Below are 23,341 nucleotides of genomic sequence, written 5' to 3'. Positions count from 1 at the left end.
TTTTTTTTGACAAACTTTATACAATATTTATACTATATAATTAACATTTATATAAAAATATAAATTCAGAATGATAACGGCTAACACACATCACTTTATATTATACATATATTATTATATATAAATAGGCGCGGAGTGTGTCGAACAACCCGAAAAATTATTGTCTCGATTATTATATATATATATATATATATACGTTGACCCTTTTTTTTAAAATACATATTGCGTTAAGGTTTTTTACTTTTTTTTTTACAATGTTTTTTTTTATTGTTTTCCAAATGAATAAAAAAAGGGGTGGGTGTTTCAAAAAAAAAAAAAAAAACAAACAACTAAGAGTATTGGAAAAAAAACGAAAAACAAAAACCGTCAAAAATCGAGGCAAAAAGTAGAAATAGTAGTAATAATAAAATAGTAGTAGTGTAGGTAGTAGTAGTAATAGTAGTAGTATATAGTAGTTATTATTATATATTATAACTATTAGATAATAATAAAGCGGTATATAGAGACGGTGACAATACATAATATTATACACCATGCACATATTATATTTATTATTATTAAATGTAGGTATATATACTGTCGGTTTTGAGTAGATCTGTTGAATTAAGTTACTCTCTATACGGTTTGCAGTACGAGAACCGGTGGTTCATGTGCTGGCTGTACGAACCCGAATGCGAAAACCGTTTCATGCACTTGGAACACTGAAATGGCTTCTCGCCGCTGTGCAGCCTCTTGTGCTCAGTCAGATGGTGTTTGTGTTTGAACGCTTTCGGGCAAACGTCGCATTTGTGCGGTCTTTGATCTGCAACGACAAAATTATCGATCAATAAAAATGTTACCTGTGTGCCTACAAATTATATATATTATGATTTACGACAGTTGCGGCTAACATATTATGCACGCAAGAAATAACTGACAATTAATACAATGGACCAACTATTTATTATAAGATACCTATAATCCCTTAAAACCTAGTGGAGTCAATTAAAAATTATATTTCAATAAATATAACCCATACAATAATCGTAAATTAATGATTAAATTTAGAAAATAATGATTATAAAATACAAGTTAATAATATACATAATATACATTATATACATTATATTATATCTGTCAGTTTTTTCTGTTCAAGTGCACCTATACTACGTATAATAAAACAGATGTGTCGCGGCCTCGCGAATAATATTAAGTTTTAGCATTTGGATAATGTCGTTATTATCCAGATAATACAAAATTAGTCAAATGTTTACATTATCCACCATGAATATTATTAGATGTTGGCAAATGATGTTAACGTTAACCGGATAAGATTATATTAATTATTAGCCAATATGATAATGCCTTAACAACTATATAAGATTTTATATATTGTATATTGTATACCCTATGGCCTACACCTATCAGTCATGTGTAAAAATAATTAAATTACCATAAAAGACATATTTTACTAATTAATTGTTTTTTTTTTAAGAAAAAAAAACTATAGTAGTAGTATATAATTTAAATTATACATAATATAGTTTTTAATGAGTTACTAATGATACACCATTAAAAATTGAATATTTTATTTTACAAGACATGCTACCGTGAGTCATGACATTGCATAAACTATTAGAACTAGAAGATTTACACTTAGGTACATCGAATATAGAATTTTTAACATAATCCTAATAGTATAGATATTAGGTATTCATGTTTTAAAGAAGTATTACACATGTGACATGAGCCGAAATGCATGGATAATGCAGATTGTATCCGGCTAATGTCGACACTCAACATTATCCTAATGTTAACAAATTATCTATCCCTAAGATTAACTACATCTTTATTATTTACATAGTTAGATATAAGTTATAATAAATGCACTGCAGCATACCTGGTACTTCGGCTGATTCCACGGATGACGGTTTGGATTTTTTGCTGGGCGAACCGACTGTGGCCACCATGGGGCCATTACTGGTGTTGTTGTTGTGGCTGTTGTTGTTATTGTTGTTGTGCATGATGCCTGCGCCGCCTCTGGTTGATACCGCGTCGTCTGGATCTTGGGACGTGCATCCAGAGTCTTCGGCCTCATCCGTCATGTCGCTCCAGTCTCCATATTCCTATAAATTTCCGAAAAAAATAATTGTTATTAAATATTATTTATTTTAGTTGTACGTGGCGATGTCTAAATTTAGCGTTAACAATGTGTGAGTACACCACAAAGCGAATACATATTGCTACCGCAGCAGGCAATATAATATAAATATATAGGTATACATATATGTATAGGATAACGCGCGCCGTCCGAACGTTAATTAAATTAACGAGGTAAAATTGAGTGCAATTACGAGAGGTGACGTATTTAATAATATGTGCAATGTGCGAATGTATATATATATATATAAATATATATTATTCAAAACAACGTCACGCCGTTAAATAGTATACGCGTAGGTATATGAATATATTATATTATACGCAACCAGTGGCAAACCGATCTAAAAGCTCCCGCACTCCGATCAACCGCGTGGGAGTTTTACACAAAAAATGTAAATGAAAAATACTTGACATTAAGAAAATCATCTGCTAAATAAATTGCAATGCTAAAGGTGGGAGGGGCTTCAATGGAAATATAAAATATTGTATCCTTACTGCAGGGTTCTTAAGTAGTACTAACAACAAATATCAGATATTTGAAAATATGATCTTTAGGTTTTTATACTTATTAATTCTAAAAATCCGAATATGAATAAATTTATTGTTAAAGGGATGAATGGGAGTGAGCACTGAGCATGCTAAAAAATCATCCTGTATATAATATATATATATCATATCTATATAGAGTATCGGTTATCAGTTTTTTTTCGAACCGATAGTAAAACAGATGTATAGGTAATATATATGACATATTATGTATAGGTTAGGTTAGGTATACGTGTATAATGTCAATTTGTATATAATATAATGATAATAATAATATATTAACATCTATTATTCTATTAGAATTAGAAATAATTTGGCAAATACAACGCAATGTAACTGCGTGTCAAACAACACTTTTTAACAAGGTTATGATTTGAATTAATAAATTATAATGTCACAAATCACAAAACTTATCAGTGATTATAATATGAAGTATAAATATATAAACACGATACTATATATCATAATCATATGAATTAAAATAGTCAAATAGATAAACAGTAATCACAAATACGCGTAATATGGCATTCTATTGTTTTTTTATTTAAAATGTATAATTATATTTTATTAATTACTATATTATACTAATATAAATTATTGTGGTTTATTGTTTGACAGGTGCAACTAACCATGGTCAACTACATATAATAATGGGATGTGCATTTGCGTATATTTTTAATAATATTTACTGTAAAAATATGTTTCATTAAATTGTAACTACCTACGATAAGTAAATAAAATTAACATAAATAATATAATACTTTTTAATTTTGCACTAGCAAATTCATTGTATCAGTTATATACCTATAATTATGCACTTGCAGTGTAGTAGGTATGCACTTGGAGAAATGCAAGATATTTTAATATTATATAAATAGTACGCGCGTCACACGATATCGGCAATACCAGATAGTGCCCTGGTATCGGCCCACCTCAAAAAACTTATATTATTATAATATTATAAAGTCATTTAATACTCACTCTCTTCCACGAACGTTTCTCGGACGCAGGGCTCAAGCTGCCGTTGTGCCGGAGCGCGACAGCCGGTATGGGCGAATGGGACGCGGGATGGTGCAAGTGTGACGAAGGCGGCGGCGGGGGCGGCGCCGCGCAGACGGGCGACGGGTGCGGGTACGCGCCTCCCAAGAACGTCTTGCGGCAATTCGGCTGCAGCATAGACGCGGGCGGCGACGAACTGCAGTCGTCCCGGTTGTTGGCGGTCCAACATTTGAACTGAATGGTGCATTTGTTGTTTAGCGTAACATTGCACACGGCACCGCGGCCACCGCTGCACTCGTCATCATCCGTGCTGCCGTCTTTGCCGTGGCGGCTCCGCTTTGTGGACAGGTCGAGCGGCTGCTCGATGAGACTCGGGGTTGTTGCAGCGTGGGCCGCGGCGGACGCAGGCGAGTATGGCATGTGCACCAGGCGGCCTTCGCGCCTGTCCCGGGCCCGGTTGTTCTGGAACCACACCTGGACGACGCGCACGTTGAAGCCGATCCGGTCGGCGATCCGGCTCAGTTCCTCGCGCTTGGGCCGTGGGTTGGCCGCGTAGCACTCCTTGAGCACAGCCAGCTGGTCATCAGCTATCTGCGACCGCACGCGGATCTTGCGGCCGTCCTGGTCCACCGAGTCTTCTTCTTCGGTAGTGCACGGTCTGTGCTCGTCGTCGGTGTAACAGTCGCTGCCTGCGTCGTAACCGTTGTTTATGTTGTTGTTGTTAATAGTTGTCTTGGAACCGGCGCCCACTGAGTAGTCTGCCGCTTTTCCGACAAGACTTTCGGCTCTGTGGTGGTTGAGGAGATGGTGGTGGTGATGGTTGTTGTGGTTGGGATACAAGCTGTATCCGTGGTGGTACGGCGGTGAGTCGCTCGTCACGCTAGGGCAACCGCCCGATGAGCCACAAGACAGTGGTTGCTGGTGGTGCAGGGCAGCCGCTGCAGCGGCCGCGGCGTTGGCCATCATCAGCTGCTTGGTGACCGCCGATACGTTGACCGTCTCCAAGAGTTTCTTAACTGCCGCGTCCGTTTCGCCGGCCGCGTCCTCGTCCGCACCGCCACTGCCGTCTTCACGTTCTTTCTTCACCACACTCACCACGTCGATCACGTTGTCGTATTTATCGTCGTCGTCGTCGTCGTCCTCGTCATCATCGTTGAAATCGTCAACACCACTCTCGTGGTCTTTATTGCGGTTGTCTTCATCTGTCATCGTTTTGTTCTTTCCATCGCCACTAGAACAGTCGTCTTGTTCTTGTTCTTGCTGTTGTTGCTGTTGTTGTTGTTGTTGTTGTTGTTGTTGTTCTTGCTTGACCATCGCTGACTGCATCTGCAACGACGGCTGAAGCAGATCGTGTATGTTGAACTTGCTCTGAGTGTTGAACAGTCCTGGGAAGTAGATGGCCGCCGCGGTGGCTTTTGGTTGCGTGTGATTATAGAACGGCTGTTGTGTAAGCGATTGTGCCTGTGCTTGACTCGACTGCACCACTTGCATGTCATACTTGGACACCGACGACGGCAGTAAGGGCGAGAACGCATTGCCACCGGCACCGATACTGTTGTTGTTGTGGTTGCTGCTGTTGTTGTTGGTTATGTTGTTGTTGTTATTAGGAACTGGACGCTTGCCCGGGAAACCATTGTTCGGTTGATGGTGAGCGGCGTTCCGGTTGTTGGCCTGCGACCCGCGGCCACCCATTTTTAAATTTATGATCAGACACTTCTTGGAAGTCATGTGACTAGAATATGAACCGGAATGCGAGAACCGTTTACCGCAGTTGGAGCACTCAAATGGTTTTTCTCCACTATGAATGCGAATGTGTTCCTATAGAAAAAAATCCAAACAGTTTTTTAGTTTCGGCAAAAATAAAATATAATACACGACTCATGCGTATCATGAATTCAATACTTTATAGTTTATATTGAAATAATTATTATTACCCAAATACACATCCAAAAAAAATGAATTTTTCGTAACACTATTTTTATGAATACGCCGAGTGAATCAAACATCAAAGGTGGGTGGGTATATTTAGGTAATACATATAATAGTATATAGTTGTTACAGGTGTGATTATATATATAATTATCAATGAGGGTATAATATAATTACCTTGAGATGATGTTTGAACTTGAACGCCTTTTCGCACTCAGGACATTTGAACTTGCGCAGCACCGCGCTCTCGTCGTGGCTTATCATGTGCCTTTGGAGACGGTAAACGTTGGCGAACGTCTTGTTGCACACCTTGCAGGACTGCAGACGAGAAAAAACAAAAAAAAACACGTGCGTGTTATTAAGAAGAGCAGCTATTATTTTACGATGGTTCGCGAGACACACGTATCGTATACGAGCCGCAGGGATATAAGTATATATACTATATATATATAACGTGTACCGCAATAAGGACCGGGTCGGGGATAGGTAGACGAAAGAAAGAAAGACCATATAAATACGGAAAGAAAAAAACCGTGGCGCGTAAAATCTCACGACCAAAAAAATCTTCGTAGGAGTCCTAAAAATCCCATCATGCCCGGCGACGACGACGCCTTATTAAAAATAATAATCAAACGAAAAAAGCGCCGTTTAGAGAGACAGAGAAAGAGGGAGAGAGAGACACCGTCGACGTACTGCGGTTATGTTATAGAGAAAAAAAAAGAGAGACCAGAGAGTATATTATTATTATTATTATTATTATATAGAATGAAATACGACGAATGTCGTAAAGGTATGACGTCAACAACGTGTCACCATGTGTTAAACCGTGCGGTATGTATGTGTGTGTGTGTATATTATAATGTGTTGTTTGTACACATATATTCATGTGTTTGTGTGTGTGTGTGTGTGTGTGTGTGTTACAGGCACACATATATAGTGTAGTGCAGTAATCGTGAGAAACCCTAATGGCGACAGGTTATACGAAAATCGTTATATAGTTCCATGTGCCGCCGCCGCTACACCATGATAACATGACGATCGGTTAATTTAACTGCGCCTATCCTAACACATGATATTAATATTATATATATATATATATTATACTTGTATATATAATATCAGTCGGCATCGTCTTTACCTCATCTCTAGTCCTCCCCCGCGCAACCATTAGCCCGTCGGTATATATACGCCTATATTATGTGAGGCTCCGGTATATGACATATTCGGGATGCGAAGTCTATTATAATTGGTATATTTTATTTGATAAATAATAATTTTTTATTAGGTACTTATATACAATATATTAGATATATTTTGGGTCACACACACGAACGCGCACACCCGCATTTTCTGTGCAACACCTCTTTTTTGTGTCTTTTTTTAAACACACGTGATGGGAAAAAAGTAACCGACAAAATATTAAATAATAATCGTAATCAGCTGAAGCAGACGGAGACTGCGCGATTATCGGAGCCCGGAGGACAGATTATATATTATAATATATTATACCTAATGGTTCGAGCACGCACCGCGGGACCAGACTATATTTATGCGATGATAATAATATTATATTATACATTAGATATTATTATCTCTCTATCGTCGTATTGTACAGATGATAATAATGCGTGTGGTTATATATATATATGTTTTTTTCTAAAGGCCATGTGGTCCTGCATGTGTTTCGCACTGCCGTGTGTAAAATATAATAATAATGAAATAATAACATATATAGATATCATATTATTATATAGTATACACGTTCGACTCGTATACATTATATAGCTAATATCCGGCGAGGCCGTGTCTCCGCCCCCGAAAGAACGATAATCCATTATACCAAACGTGTCAAGTATATATACCTCCTATATAGTGTATATATATACGATTTGAATAACACTTTTTGTGCGTGGAAAGACGAAAAATAAGTCAAGAAGATCGACTAGACATATATATATATATATAGAATAAACCTATATGGAGTACGGAGGGGTAGGTATATAATAGGTATACAATATTATATATATACGTCATATGATCACGTCGGTGATTCGTTTCGGAGTGAAGGAAACGAAGAAGAAAAAACGACCGTCATGGCGAGATTTTAATGGCCATCGTCGTCTTCGTCGGGTAGGTATAATATATTATAGGTATATACATATTACATAGTATATAATGGTGACGGCGATGCAAGCGAGAAGAAGGTCGCGTCGACGCGTTTCGTCGTGGCCCGGTGCGCACGTCGATTCCCTTTGTGAACGGGTCGGGTTTTAAGTATATATATGCATTTCCACGAACGGCGGGAGGTAACAATAATAATATATATATTATATTATACACGACGAGGGACCAAAGACCTGCAGCACATCTGGACGGGCCCCGAAGAGTCGCATCCCGCGAGTATAGACTCTGCGGGGCGTGGGGTTCGAGGGATGGGGTTCTTTTTTTTTTCGAGATTACACGGAGAATAACACCTTGCGGTGGATCCTCAGCCCGCGTCAAGGTCGGGTTTTCTGCTGCATCAGCACCATTAGATATATGGTTATTATTATTATTATTTGTAGCACTATGTATATATATGTTGCCGGACGTGCTCGTATTTTTCTTTTGACCCCCAAAATATTTTCTGTTCTTTTGTCCGAATACATATATTAGGTATATTACATAGACTTATACACCTAAGTCCTAAACCCGTCACCGGACCACACACACGTGCACGCGATGGCTCCGAAAAACACACGGAGAATGTGTTCAATTGTGTGCGAGTCGGTCACACATAAATAAATATAATACACGCACGCACTCGCACCGGATTTTAGGTGTGTTTATTTTTTTTTTGTATATATATATATATGTGCGTGTGTGGATATCTACGTTCTGTGAGACGGGTCGTTTAAAGTATATTATATTAAATACACACATATATATATATATATAATATATGTACAAAGGTTATTCAGGCCCACAGAGCCATTTTCATCACGTATGTATAGAGGTGCGCCAGGGCGAGGTCACCACGAACGTATATATGTATATAATATATTATATAATATATAAACCGTTCAGAATTTAATGGAAATAAATAAACAAAATATACCTCCGCGGGGGGGCAACCAAACGACCATGCGGCGACTGCGTGTGCACCGTGCATGTCGAGCGTGGATATATCCGCTGCACGCATTTCGAAAATTTTGTTAAATCGTGGAAAAACGTTTTATATATTGTGTAATATTGTAAACGCTTGTTATGTACCTGCAGCTAAATGCAGGGCAGAGCCATTTGCAATAATATTGAATTGTTTTTAATTCGAGGGGATCACGATGAGTTAATAATATGTAAATAGTTATTAATAATAATACATATTACCTATATAGTATGCGCGTGTATTGTATTTATATTAAGAATCGTAATATACATAAGTGCTTACCACTTGGGCGTTGGGCGAATGGAGCAGCTCGTGTTTCTCGAGCAAGTCGCGATTGCCAAAAGCAGCGTTGCACTGCAAGCACCCGTATTGGCCGGCCACCGCTACTGTGGTCGGGGGCGAGGACGGTTGCGACGAAGGCGGCCGTGCGCGACATCCTCCGTCCAAGTGTTCCTTTAGCGATCCCAAGTCAACCGATTCCCGACAAAACGGACAGTACTGTAAATGCTGCTGCTGTTGCTGTTGCTGCTGCTGCTGGTGGTGTAGGTCCTGGTAGTCTTTGAGAAGACCCTCCAGACTCATCCCGGGCAACGGAACTGTGGGCAAAATAGAGACGAAAATTAATATAAATAAAATACAACTATCATTATTATTTAACTATACAATATAATATCGGAAAATACCGGTCGGAATACACGAAAATATATTATAATATATACTAAACTTATAATAAATTACGCCCATATAATATATACGCCTACGTAGTTATATATATGTGTACACGATATAGATACCTATATACTAAATATACCTAACAATGTAGGGAAGCGTATTATAAAGTGTGCCTATATATTTATAGGATATTCAGTTATACAATAAAATTTATTTTTGTATTGCGGCCATTTGAGTGCGCCAGTTCAATGTATTCGAACGGCGGGTGGCTGCAGGTATACAATATATATATATATATGCACCTGTTGTTCGTGAATACGCATTGTTCGTCGCGCCAATGACACGAGACGACACGAGCAAAGGGCGTGATGGTCGCACCTGCCCGGGCGTTTGAGGGGGGGTCCTGCGCGCAGGTAACGTGACCTCCTATAAACCAATCAGGTGTGTTCGTCGACCTGTCTATTGTTATACGAAGCACCGTCCATCTTCTTATTTATTTACCTTGTTATTTTTGAATTCCTACATTTTTTTTTTTTTTTGGTAGGACAGATGGCCATCGAATTGCAAAAGTCATAATAAAAGTTTGGTTTAATCTTGGGTTTTATAATGATAATGTAATAATTCCATTCGGAACCGAAAACGCTGCAGGTTTCTTATTTATCTCCCACGACATTCACAATAATAATATATAAGTATATAACAGCAGTGTAAAAAACAATAATTATCATAATTATCTACAGCGACTTTACAATAATTATATAAAATATATCACCATAAAGTAAACAGGTATACTCAGTACCACACACATTATAACATAATATATTACTTTTATATGCTTGATTTTATTGATTGGTTACAACATGATACAACTAAACTATATTATAATATGAATATACTCGTATAATATAAATATAATATATTAGGTATATATTTAAGATGGAAGCGTATACTGCGAGTGGTTAATGTGTTATAGGTTCGACCGGATGGAATCCGGTCACGGCGTTTTAACGATCTTTCGGAGATGTATATACAAGTGTGTATTTATGAGCGGTCTAAATCGTTCGCGGGTTTGTTGTATATTTTTCTGTTATACCTACACGTGTAAAAAAAAGTAAATACATATATATAGGTACCATACGGCTGTGCGAGTTCAATTCACGTTTTTAATAATATATATATTTATGCAATGAAAAGTAATGAACTATATAGCTACCTATATATAATATATAGTACAGCTGATCAAACCGAAAGATGCGGTGTATTATATAAATATATACATGTACAATAAATAAATAAATTACTACTATTGTATATACATATATAATTTAATATGCTGCAATATTGTGTGAACATTGTTTTCTCAACACACGTATATATATCAAGGTACCTACCTATATATATATAGATATATATATTATAGTCCCTGGGACACGTTTATCACTCGGCATCTGGCAAATCGTATGGTCTACAAATATATGCGTCATTATAAGATATACCTATACATAAACGTATTAAACACGTTTATATTATATACAATAAGGCAAAATATAGGCACGCATACAATTGTAGATATAATATGTACCTACTTATATACTTATATAAATATAGGTACCATATACGTCATGTTATTAGAACCTATATAGTGGTGTACTTTATATATAGACGATGTACCTATTTATATAAATATATGTGCAAAATACGTTAACTTAAAATAAATACTAAATAATAATAGTAGTTAGCAATATTTATGAAACTATATCATAACCTATATATTAAGTAGGTACCTACCTATATTTCAAAAATATTATTTTTACATAATTTAGCAAATCTAAATTATTGAAAAACAATAGTATTAATTATAATTACATATTATAATAGTATCTATTGAAATTAATTAATAAGTGGAATAGTGGCCCTAACGGTCAGCATTTTTCCAAGAGTACATCCCTATGCCAATTACTATATATACTATGTACTAAGTACTCATCTGCTCTTCTATATAGCTCTTGTATATATACACTTTAAATGTTTAGGTATAAATTATAATTTCCTAAATATATTGATCAACTCATTCAAATTCAATTTTTACATGTATTGTAATACCCCCAAATAATATTCTGTTGTAGAATATGAAATAAAAATGTAAGTAATTTATAAAAATAAAAACAAAAAAATGAAAACGAAAAAAAATTAAAAAAAATTATCATTATTTTTTCAAAAATGTTATTTTGCAATTATATAAAATTATGTAAGAATTATATCTTCAAAAAAGTTAAAAGTTTTAAAAATATTGAGTTTAGACACTTAATAATGTATATATTTTTATCAATCGCTATTGACGTTATTCATTATTTAATATTTTTATGTATAAACGCCGGTGAGGCCGCGAGGGCAATATTTACATGTAAAAAAAATTCTTGAATTTTATCAGTTCGAAGAATTCGTTATAATATATAGGATGATGATGTTCCGAAGAACCACGTAAAAGTTTCCAGCTAAATCTTGCACAGAAAAAAAATTATACGAAGGTCTTGTTGTATATAATATGCGGTTCACTATCGGTGTATAGCGTATATACAAGAAATTAGTAATATATATTTATTTTAAGTTAGTACTTTATTATTAGTAAATTATTTATACAATGTGTTTACAGATGTAAATATATAATATACTTATACGGGTATATAGGTTATAGGTTTACTATAGGTACCTACTATATTATATACTTTCTAATAAATTTACCTGCATATTTGAGAGATTAAATTTTCTTAAAATATGAATTATTTGTACTAATTATCATATTAAATACACACGCTGTACCTGACCTATATATATAGTCACATACGCAAAATATTCAACATATATACAGACGACAAGAATGATGTAATATTGTCGTCCGATATAATATATTATATTATATATATATATAATATATAATATTATATATAATATATATATATAGGTACATATAATTATAACGTTCGTCGAAAAATTATTATTTTTAGTTTACTTCACATTACAATAAATAGTATTACATACGCGGAGGATAAATGTGTATAATATTAATGTGTGGAACTCGAGTGTTTTGCCAATATGTGTTTAAACCATTACTAAACAGTATCATTACTCTGGTAATTTTATTCTAAAAATGAAAACGTGCAAAGCTGCTAAATTTATTTAAAAGTATATAATTTACTATTCGTTTTACTAATATTTTCCACATTTAAATTTCTACAGACTTTCGACATTAACGATTTCAATATATATTAACACCTAACTTGATATGTATACCTATATATTTAATATACTGTGTATATTGTATATATAGACCGCAACACGCTATATGATGTAAATTTAATTTATTTTCACAGGCGGTCTGCTGCGGCAGCAGTCGGGCGAACATTATACATAGGTATATATCTGTTGAAGTTTACGTGTACGTTTTTATGAGGTACAAACATATATAGTTTTAATTAAAAATATGTGTGTTAAAAGTGTATAAATTTAGATTACTTGATTTACGAGGGCGCGTCGACGATTAAATTTTTAGCGTCGTCGGATAAACGTCAACAAAACGATATTGAAAAATAAACGTAGATAATATATACATTAAATATATAATATCGATATCGAGAGTATAATTCAATATTGTATAAATACACCGGATAAAAAAAAAAAAAAAAAAACCTGAATTTTATGACGAAATACATAATATATTATTCACAATAACGACGGATCGCACTGAGATGAACGGTATTCTACGTATAGAGAATGTAATAACACTAATAATATGATAATATAGTTATTATCGAGGTTATTATCCATGTTCTAATAAATTTACCTATACAGATGTATACGATATATACCTATGAAGTATATATATAAGTATAGTGACTTACGTGCGTAGTTTCCGTAAGGAAAGGCGTTTTGGAACATACCGATGACTTGCGCGGCCGTATACATGACGACGATTGTTATATGTGTATATAGCGGGTTGAATCACGCACGAGAAAAAAAATTTCGAACGACCACGATCTTCAAATTTTTATTTAAAAAAAAAAAAATAATAAAAACTGGACTGTTGCAGCAAACGGCGCTGCTGTGCAGCAGGTATATATAATATTATACGCAATTATACTATGGAGACTGTAGGGCTCGACGTCTACCCGATGACTGACTGCGGTATTATACTATATTGTACCGCGGGTACGTTCCAGTTCTGAGCAGCATAGACCGAGGTGTATACGAAACGGAAAAGGGACAATAACATACGTGCGCACCGGACGGACGGCAGGTACGAAATGATGATCCTAGGAGCGCAGTGCCGGCACACACACACACTCGCACACGCACACGCACCAGCACACAAACACACGCACACGCACGATACCGTCCGGGTGGTTGGGTTAGGTATAGGTATATACATTTATATATATATATATAAAATATATAATTTTTTTCCGTAGTCGTTCCCTCCGCCTCCTTTTCTATTATAATATATATATTATATACCATCGCCAACGCCGCCCGACACTTGGTGATTGTGTGTGTGTGTGTGTGTGTGTGTGTGGTGGGGGGGGGGGTCGGGTATCGGCAGGGGGAGCAGAGGGCCGAAAATCGATCGGTGGCCGTCGCCGCCGCTGTCGGTGCCTCGACAGAGATAATATATCTATCGCTATATGTGGGTGAACGCGGGTGGTGGTGGGTGCAGAGGACGGGCTTCGCGAGCGATCTCGCGTCGTCGTGGTCGACGTCGCCGCCCGGCTGTATTTTTCATATATATAAGGTATATTATACGTGTAAGTGTTTACACGTAGATTTATATAGGTGAAAATAATATATATTATACACCAATATAATATTACAACGATTACGAAATAGTGATCAAAGACAAAGGTTCGAAATTTGGCTTGCGATTTATTATATGGGTTGTAGGTATATACCCACCTACACATATCTAAAGGTGTCTATATTATAAAAAGCGCGCCAATAAATTTACCTATATTAATAAACTACCTATATCCGTAGATATACTAGGTACTAGATAATAATATATATGCGAAATTCTCTTTCTGGTCGATCGATATTACTTCAAATACGTAAAATATTAAAAGTTTTCAGTACCGTTTTGTCGAGAGTGAATTCAGTAAATATATATTATATTATATATTTTGATATGCATTCAGCTGCAGGTTAATAATATTGCCCATTTTCCAGGGGCGGGGCTGTGATAAATAAACGAGGACGTGCGAGTTTTTTGGCCGCATATATAATATTATATAAGCCGCGAACCTAACGGAAGTTCGTGTGCGTGTGGTGGGGGGGGGGGGGGGGGGGTTGAGGGGAAGCCGTCGACAAGAATGTATTCGTGCCGAGCGGTGCGCAGGTGTGCGCGCTACAGCACCGCAGACACAGGTGGGCGTGTACAACAGAGCGCCCGCGCTGCATGTCTACCTGCCCGCGGCGCCCAGGTGGGACGTTCCCGAGCCGCCTATTGGACGGCTCACCTGTGCCGAATACATTTTCGCCAGCGCGCGCGCAAAATACGCCGCCGACGCGGTCAAAATAACGCCGTGGCGCTGCTGCACGTACGTGCGAAATACATTTTATTTTATATCGTGCACGCGCGACGTTATAAATAATGTAACATAATACATGACATGCATCAAATGTACCGTAGATACGATATGTACGCTATATAATATGACGTAAGCACAAGATCGCCGGTGAAGTGCGCCTCGCCCTAAGTCAAAAAAGCCAATTTCTCGCGGGACACATAAATGTAAATAGGGCATAAGTCAAAATTATCACCCAGGGAAAAACGAAATATTTCTGTCTAAACAATGCAGATAATAATAACCGATTTAAGAGGTATTTTATGACACTTGATGGTAAGCGTATAATATTTTCGTCAAAATGCGTTGATAATTGATTTACGTGTATATAGGTATTGTTATTGATATGAATTATTAGTTTTAGCTTATTTTTAATTTATATTTCCTTTATAAATGATATATGCCATATGGGCTTATCGCTAAATCATAATTTATAAAATGCAAAATGCTAAAATGATTATGTACAAGATAGGTTAGGTACCTATCTACCTATATTATTATATCCCCTAATCGAATGTGTGGAGCAATGAATGCATTGATTATAAAATTATGTATTTTTAAAAAATTATTAAATCTAGTTTGTAAAACTTCCTAGTAATTTTCAAAATAACATTTGGATTACGAGAAACGTTTATTAACATTTGAATATTATTATTAAAGTATTGAACATGGTTATATCACCTCTCCGAATCCTTTTTTATTTACCATGATGGGTAAAGATGATGATGGCCTAACCTATATTATTATCTCAATGAATTCAAATTTAACACAATATACATTTAGATATGGTGACCCAATCAATTACGAACACTGTCAGCACAACAGGAGAACGGGAACATTATTCCTACTTTTCCGCTTTTTTTTTTTTTGTTGTTTATACTTAGATACGAGGCAATGTATCTTCACCGACGTTATTATAATATATTATTTTAATTTTTAATATTATTATTATGTATATTTTGTGGTCGTGGACATTGAGCGCGTGTGCGTATGTGAGCGACGATAAATAATCGTTTCGCGCCCGGCGGGTCAATTGAACGTCTCGGCCGCCGTTCCCGCATCAATTAACCTTTGCGGGCCGCACGGTTAATTGGCCAAGTCGCGCCATACGCATATACACGAAGTACGTATACATACACGAAGTACGCACATACACACGTTACACAGTAAACTATCATTATTACTATCATTATTAATACCAAACATTAGTTACTCCGTGCGCGCGCGCGTGTGTTTATAATTGTTTATGATAATCAGCGTTTTAATTTTCGTCGTCGCGGCCGTATGTACAACAATATTTATAGTCGGACCGAAGAAAGTCAAATATCAATTGACCTCCCCTGGTGGTTAGGCGGCCGAACATATAGGAACAAAATTCTATCCTTGTGATATACGCTCGCCGCCCGTATTATTATGTATACGATATTTACATAGTATTTTAAAGTATACACTCGAGTATATGTGCGTATACACTATAATATGCATTATACACTCGCATACGTATATTGGGGGGACCCTTTTCAATAAAAAGAAATAAAAATATCGAAAAACATTAGGGTCGACGCGGGCCAATTGCGCGACAATTATTATTATTACACACGAGACGACCGAGAGGAGCATGCATCGTAATGTTATATAATATTATTATACTTGTGAACATCATAATATTAAATGATGGATATTATAGGCATGTCCGCGGATAGTGCTTATAGCTATAATAGTTCCGGAGGACTACCTGCAGTGTGTTATCGGCAACGATTTATTTTTATTCCACACGCACTTAATCATATTTATACGTGTACCTTTATAGTTATAACCTATATGAATTATGAAATGTTTTATTAATAGATATTCCATATTTTGTAAGTTATGACATTTTCCAATAAGTCTTATATATATTATATGACAATTTTAATATTTATAGTTCATACAGATATTTACTTTTAGATGTTATTTATTTTTATAAAATATACCGTAACACTTTTACCTATACAATATATTATATTATTTTAATTTAACTATAAGTGATTCTCCGATTGTTAAAAAAATAAAGTGCATCATTGTCTACAAACGTTTTCTGGAATCCTGGATACGCTATGTAGCCAGGATACATATAAAAAATGTAATAGTTAAAAAACATTGAAATCGTGCGCTAATTCATAATAATTGACAAAATTATAAAATATCGAAAAGTACCTATACCTATATATTATTACCTATCTATGAAAAAATAGTTGGAGGTCAATATGAGTGTACAAAATACGTTTTGGAGGACTACATATCTATAAAACATGTTCATATAATTTGATGGCTGATGAGTATACTGTATAGCATTACGCGCGCGCAAGCGCTCACACACACACACACACACACACACACACACACACACACACACACACACACACCTACACACACAATAAATGAAAAGACGATAAGATATAAGGTTAATATCGATTAGAAAACGGTTATTATTTATTAAAATATTATTATGTTATTGGATTATTTAGATATACTTCTATAATGGAATCGTATATTATGTAGCATTGTAGCATAATAAGCGTTATTATCATGGGTTTTCAACACATTTATATTGTCCTGAAGTTAAAAGGTACCTACCTACATCAAACTGTTATGATTAAAAAACATCCCGTTGTAAATCGTATAACTCTATACGGATATAGCTATGTTACGGTATATCGTAAGTATTTGATATTATACAATAATATATGGATCTTTAATTTTCAAAACTCAACTATATATTATACATGGGTATTATATAATATAGCTATATAGGTAGGTATCTACTATTAATACACCGTGATTGATAAAACGTTAGATTCCCACGTCACATAAGTGAAATGACACTCGAATAATGAGTTTATATTACATTTAATCGATCACCTACAACTATCATAATATAGAAGGTACTACTAGTTAAGTATAATACTATATACGAGACTATATACTACATAATATCGAAATAATACCTATATAGGTAGTCACACGCTATGCCACACGTATGTATAGTATCTATACTCTACTCTAGATATTATAATATAATATCTAACCATGTAGTTTATTAGATTTGCGAACATCCGACGATGACCATTGACCATATTATTAACACACATAAGTTAATCGAAGCGTTTTATTTAACATTTTTTTTTGTTCCGTATCGAGCCAATTTGTTTATAAATTTTAATACATGTTATACACCAATATAGAACGTTAATAAATGTGACTTCGGGTGGCTGCGGCGCTTTTCAGAGGAAATAACATACGACGGCGTGTGTTTTATTTTTTTTTTAGAAGAAAAAAAAGCAACCATACCACACAATAATTGACCATTGTGCAAGAGGAATAATAATATTATATAGAATAACAACAACGAAGCTCAATGGAATAATCAAATAGCCGCTAATATTATTATACGCACGGTTGCGGTGGTCCGACCAAAAGGAAATCGTTGCGGGCCGCGGGGTGTTATATTATGTATACGGATGAGACACACGACGACTATACAATAATATGTATAGTAATGATATGATGTGTAACTTAATTATAATATGTTATAATATACTGTTTACTTTCAGAATTTATATACACATCATAATATTGTATAGTCTGTAGATATTAAAATGGAACATGCATTGAACAACTACGGTTTTTTTTATGTGTGTTGTGTGTTTACGCACCTAAGTAAAATATAGATGACATATAATAATATATTATATGTATACATAATCTTAGTAATCAGCTGATATATTATAATGTTATTTAGTCATATTTACGTTATCTAATTATAAGACGCAGTCATTGTTCTCCATCACGTCGATTTATATATATATTATTATATTATGTACGTACGGTGATTTTTTTTCATCACAATATTTTATTAAATGTACACATTTTCTATGATGTCGACAACTCGACAATAATTTTGAACCCGAGTTTATATAGTTTAATATTTATTATAATATTTGGACCGCGTGTGTGGCGAAAAAGGGATGACGATTGACGGCGTCCGACGCAGCTTGTTTATTGCACATAAATAAATGAGAACGAATGTCACTAATAATAATAACAATATATCTCACCAAAGAACCAACGATTAGATTGTTATATTATATTTTATTAAGTACAATATGTATTCGACGTATTTTAATTAGACCTAGATCGAGTTTTTAATAAGGTAACTTTAACTTTTTTACTTTCCGAGAAGACGAGTACATAATATATTATACTCAACATTTGGACAGCATGATATAAACGTGTACGTTTTATTTTTTAATGTTTCGATTAAATTGATTCAGTCGTTTTCGCGATAACGACAATGTCGTATTTAAAGAAAGGTCCTGTAACCTTTTGATTGCGCGGGTGCTCTTTTATCATGTATAATATAAATTATACGTAACATAATTTTATTGTTATACATAAGTATTCATATAAATATATGTATATATATACGTGTACATGCAGGCAAGAAGTATAGAAACGTTTATCCGTAATTATAATTTACCGACAATAAATATTATATTGTAACGATTTAATAGACGATTATTTCCCTACAATCCATCAGCGATGGAATACGTAAAATGTTATCGGAAAAGATAATAACAAATAATTATAAAACGATAAAAGTTGATTTTCGTAACTTCAATATAAAAGTGAGTATTTAGGTAAATTATTTACAGTAAGTACTTACATACATCCGACATCGTACAGAACAAGAAATGCACAAGGTATAAGTCCATAGGCGCAAATAGCGTTTGGGATTTAGGGGGGCTAAAGCCTTATTTTGATAATTTTGAATAACCTCAAGACAAAATGTAGGAAATGTTTGGGGGGGCTATGGACATTTTTGTGAGGGCTTAGCCCCTAAATCCCCCCTATTTACGCCTATGGGTATAACTATAACAAATTAGCATATTTTAATTATAATTATTGTTATGCCTAATTTTTTTTCTCACGTATGTGTATAGGTATACTACATAACTACCTATTTAACACTATTTCAGTTATTTACATTTTTTTATATACACACATTTACATTTCGCGTAAACATAGGTATAGGTACCTACCATATTATGATAATATTATTTGAGAATACATCATTAATATAATAGTATAAACAATAATATTATTATATTATTGTTTTAACTGTAGTTTTTGGAAGTAAATATTACCTCAAATACAAAAACCGAAAAAAATTTAAGCTACACAAAATCGTATATTATAGTATATAGTAAAAAATACGGTACGGCCGCTATAAAATACGCGCGTATAAACGTGTTTATATTAAAAATAGGATATCAATTGACACACACCAACACGTTTGATTTGTGCGATGTCCCGATGTCCGTGACAAATGTACATTTTATTACATAGTACGTAAAAAACACCAAAGGGGGAGAATACATCAAACGTGAAAAACGATAATTGTTTTATGCTTTTACTCGTGCTTTTATTTGTTGTTAAAAAGAATTATTTCTGAAATAAAAACTTTTTATGAGTATAATGTACATATTATTATATTATGTATATCATGGGTTTTTTAAGGATATTTTATTTTATTATTATAAAATTATTGTATAACAATTAACAGGTAGGTTACTACCTATAAAAGTTTCTTTATTTTCATTCATGTTCAATTATTGCTATTCGCAAATACCAATAAGTGATGATACACTGATTTTTAAAGTTTTGAAGATTTTGAACATCTTTTACCAATACGGCAATACTAATTCAATGTAGAATAATAAATAAATAATAATAATAAAATAAATTGTTTTTTATTTTACATTAAACATCGAGGCTATAGATAATCGTCGAATGTCTATTTTAAATAACTCGGCAGTTTCAAAATATTACGCCGTTAAAAATAAGGATTTCCCACTCTTGATTTCTTGATAGATAACAGTATACCCTATCTCGCTGTAAGCGGGGAATAAACTTTTTTTACATGAAATAGGTATTATTTTATCAAACCTGGGACAAAAATAAACATCGTGTATAAATTTAATAAATGGTATTTATACTCATGTGACATGGTATACAATTCATAATAGATTTATAAGTTGAATTTTCATAACCTTTACATGACGAATATGATTTATGATTTATTAATAATAATAATAATAATAATATTGCATGCAAACGCGTTTTATTTTTGAATCAAATTTAAGAATCGAGACGTGTTGTAGGTACAGGTAGTTTTGCACTAGTCAATTGTACAGAATCGCGATAAGTCATAAAAATATTTAAGAATATTAAGAAAATTAAAAAAAGATATAATTTCGAATATAAAAAAAGCTGCAGTCCGTGTGTACAAGGCCGCGCATGTATTTTAAGATGGTGAGACTAATCCCAAGGGCTAATAACGATGGCACGAGTGTACACAATAAGACGTACGATATACGCATTACGACGAAGAGGTAAAACAATCGCGAGATTTTTGTTCTGTCCGTAAATAGACAAATAGTCAGTGTAGACTTTATAGGTGTTAACCGGATCGGTACGGATCGTATTATAGGAGTTTTAAAATTTGAGAAAATCTCTTTGCGACATAAGCTACCTAGGTACCTATATGATAACATATGATAACATATACGACGACAACGACCACCGGGCGGATGAAAGAATAACAAAAGTAGGTAAGTATAATATTACGTAGCCGCAAAGGCGAAAGTATATGTAATATATTATTTTATATCATAATGTGCAGACTTACGATTGCAGCTCCACACGTTGGCCAAACACCACAGGCGGTACGAGTAGCTGCTGTCGAAAGGTGATCCGTTGGCCGCTGCAGCTGCGGCGGCGGCGGCGGCGGCTCCAGCGGTATACATGATCGGGTGCAGCGTGCGCGCGCGAGTGTGACAGCTAGCGAGCGCCGAGCCGATAAAATTGCAATATTATGGATACGATGCGATGACGAAATTATATTGATACGATTGTTAAAAACGCGAATTTTAATTATACAGGACCGATCCGATGTTAAATAATATAACAATTTATAACGATAAAATATTATGCGCGCGGACGGCTACCGGTGCTGTGATAATAGTGGCGGACAGACGACGCAAGTGCGACTGCAGGAGTAGAGTCGTCGACTTGGCGTGACGGTTGCGTCCGGACTGCAGTTGCTGGTCGCGGGCGTCAAGCGCAAAGCATGGCGGCATACTGGCGGGCAAAACTCGACGGGCCCGCGCCTACGCCCGCCGCCGCCGCCTCGACACCGCCGTCGACGGTCCGCGCTGCCGCACGCACGCGTCACCGGCGGCGGCCGCCTGTCCCCGAGCCCCGCCGACCGACGCCGATCACTCTTGATGTGCGGGCGGCGGCTGTGGAGGTAAGTACGGCGCGCGGCGCTTTCGGGGCGGCCGCATCCCATATAACCTCCCGGCCGTGGCCGCCTCCTGCGTCCGTCGTCGACGGATCTTCTTCTTCTTCGCTGGCGGCAGTGGCCGCCCGCTGACGCGAATTATTGTAATTATTATTATTTCGTTGTCATCATTATCGTCGTCCGCCGCGGTCATCATTGTCATATTATTCGCGCGCGCGCCTGAGTTTTATAATAACAAGTGGCCGGGCGATGGTTTAAGACCGCGACGGCGGACCGTAAGTGAAAGTCTCGTACGCTGGTCACAGAAAATATAACGTAAAAATAAGATTTTTCTTTAGTTTCAGGTATTGTAGGTATCGTAGGTACCTAGACCTAGGTATATACTGATTTGGGTTTGTATGGCGTGTGCCGAACCTGAGTTTCGAAATAATATGAAGCCGAGTTTTGGTTAAATTACTCAAAGTTCAGCTGCAATGATTTACATATGATGTCGGGCCAATCAGTTCGTGACAAGATTGTAGACCTTTTAATAGCTATATAAACACATTATCCAAATGTATTTACTTGTTATATTGTATTATTATACCAAATGAGCGACGTCGTTAATAATCGTATTCGTATACGCTATCAATGCGTTAAAAAAAACGTAATATTTATTTTGCATCAGGCATAGAAACAGTAGTTTTCGAAAAAACGAATCTAACGGTTCTTCTATACACATTACACACGTTTATGCGGTAGAAATGAGAATATAAGAATATTATTCGGTAAACAAGCGAATTGACGTCATATTTACTATTTATGATGCCATCTTAAATTTAGGTACTCGTTTACGTTGCGTTTTAGATGATTTTTAACATAAAATGCATGCAAATAAAAACAACACTGTTTTATATACTTCTATACGCTTGTACATATTACGCGAATAAAAAACGTAATGACTAGACA

The 23,341-nt window shown here is 35.4% G+C and overlaps 1 protein-coding gene across 3 annotated transcripts in view; it reads right to left on the bottom strand.

Annotated features, from left to right (window-relative positions):
• Window positions 1-480: 480 nt before the first annotated feature.
• The window catches only part of LOC100167266 (zinc finger protein 1), a 105,869-nt gene continuing 83,008 nt past the window's right edge, over window positions 481-23,341 (bottom strand). The window contains exons 1-6 of one of the 3 annotated variants that reach the window (XM_008188230.3): window positions 21,779-22,247; window positions 9,044-9,357; window positions 5,794-5,934; window positions 3,670-5,505; window positions 1,880-2,105; window positions 481-802 (exon numbers count right to left, since the gene is read on the bottom strand). In XM_008188230.3, coding sequence (XP_008186452.1) covers window positions 609-802; window positions 1,880-2,105; window positions 3,670-5,505; window positions 5,794-5,934; window positions 9,044-9,357; window positions 21,779-21,896 — 2,829 coding nt within the window. In that variant the 5' untranslated portion in view covers window positions 21,897-22,247 and the 3' untranslated portion in view covers window positions 481-608. Of the gene's footprint in view, window positions 803-1,879; window positions 2,106-3,669; window positions 5,506-5,793; window positions 5,935-9,043; window positions 9,358-13,332; window positions 13,757-21,778; window positions 22,248-23,341 lie in introns of those variants that run through there. The other 2 variants (XM_008188231.3, XM_016807224.2) reach the window with 2 other exon arrangements.

Source organism: Acyrthosiphon pisum, chromosome A1, assembly GCF_005508785.2.
Source record: "Acyrthosiphon pisum isolate AL4f chromosome A1, pea_aphid_22Mar2018_4r6ur, whole genome shotgun sequence".
NCBI classification, from domain to species: Eukaryota; Metazoa; Arthropoda; class Insecta; order Hemiptera; family Aphididae; genus Acyrthosiphon; species Acyrthosiphon pisum.
Note: the sequence above shows the minus strand (reverse complement) of the source record. Positions and strands in the feature narration are given on the sequence as shown.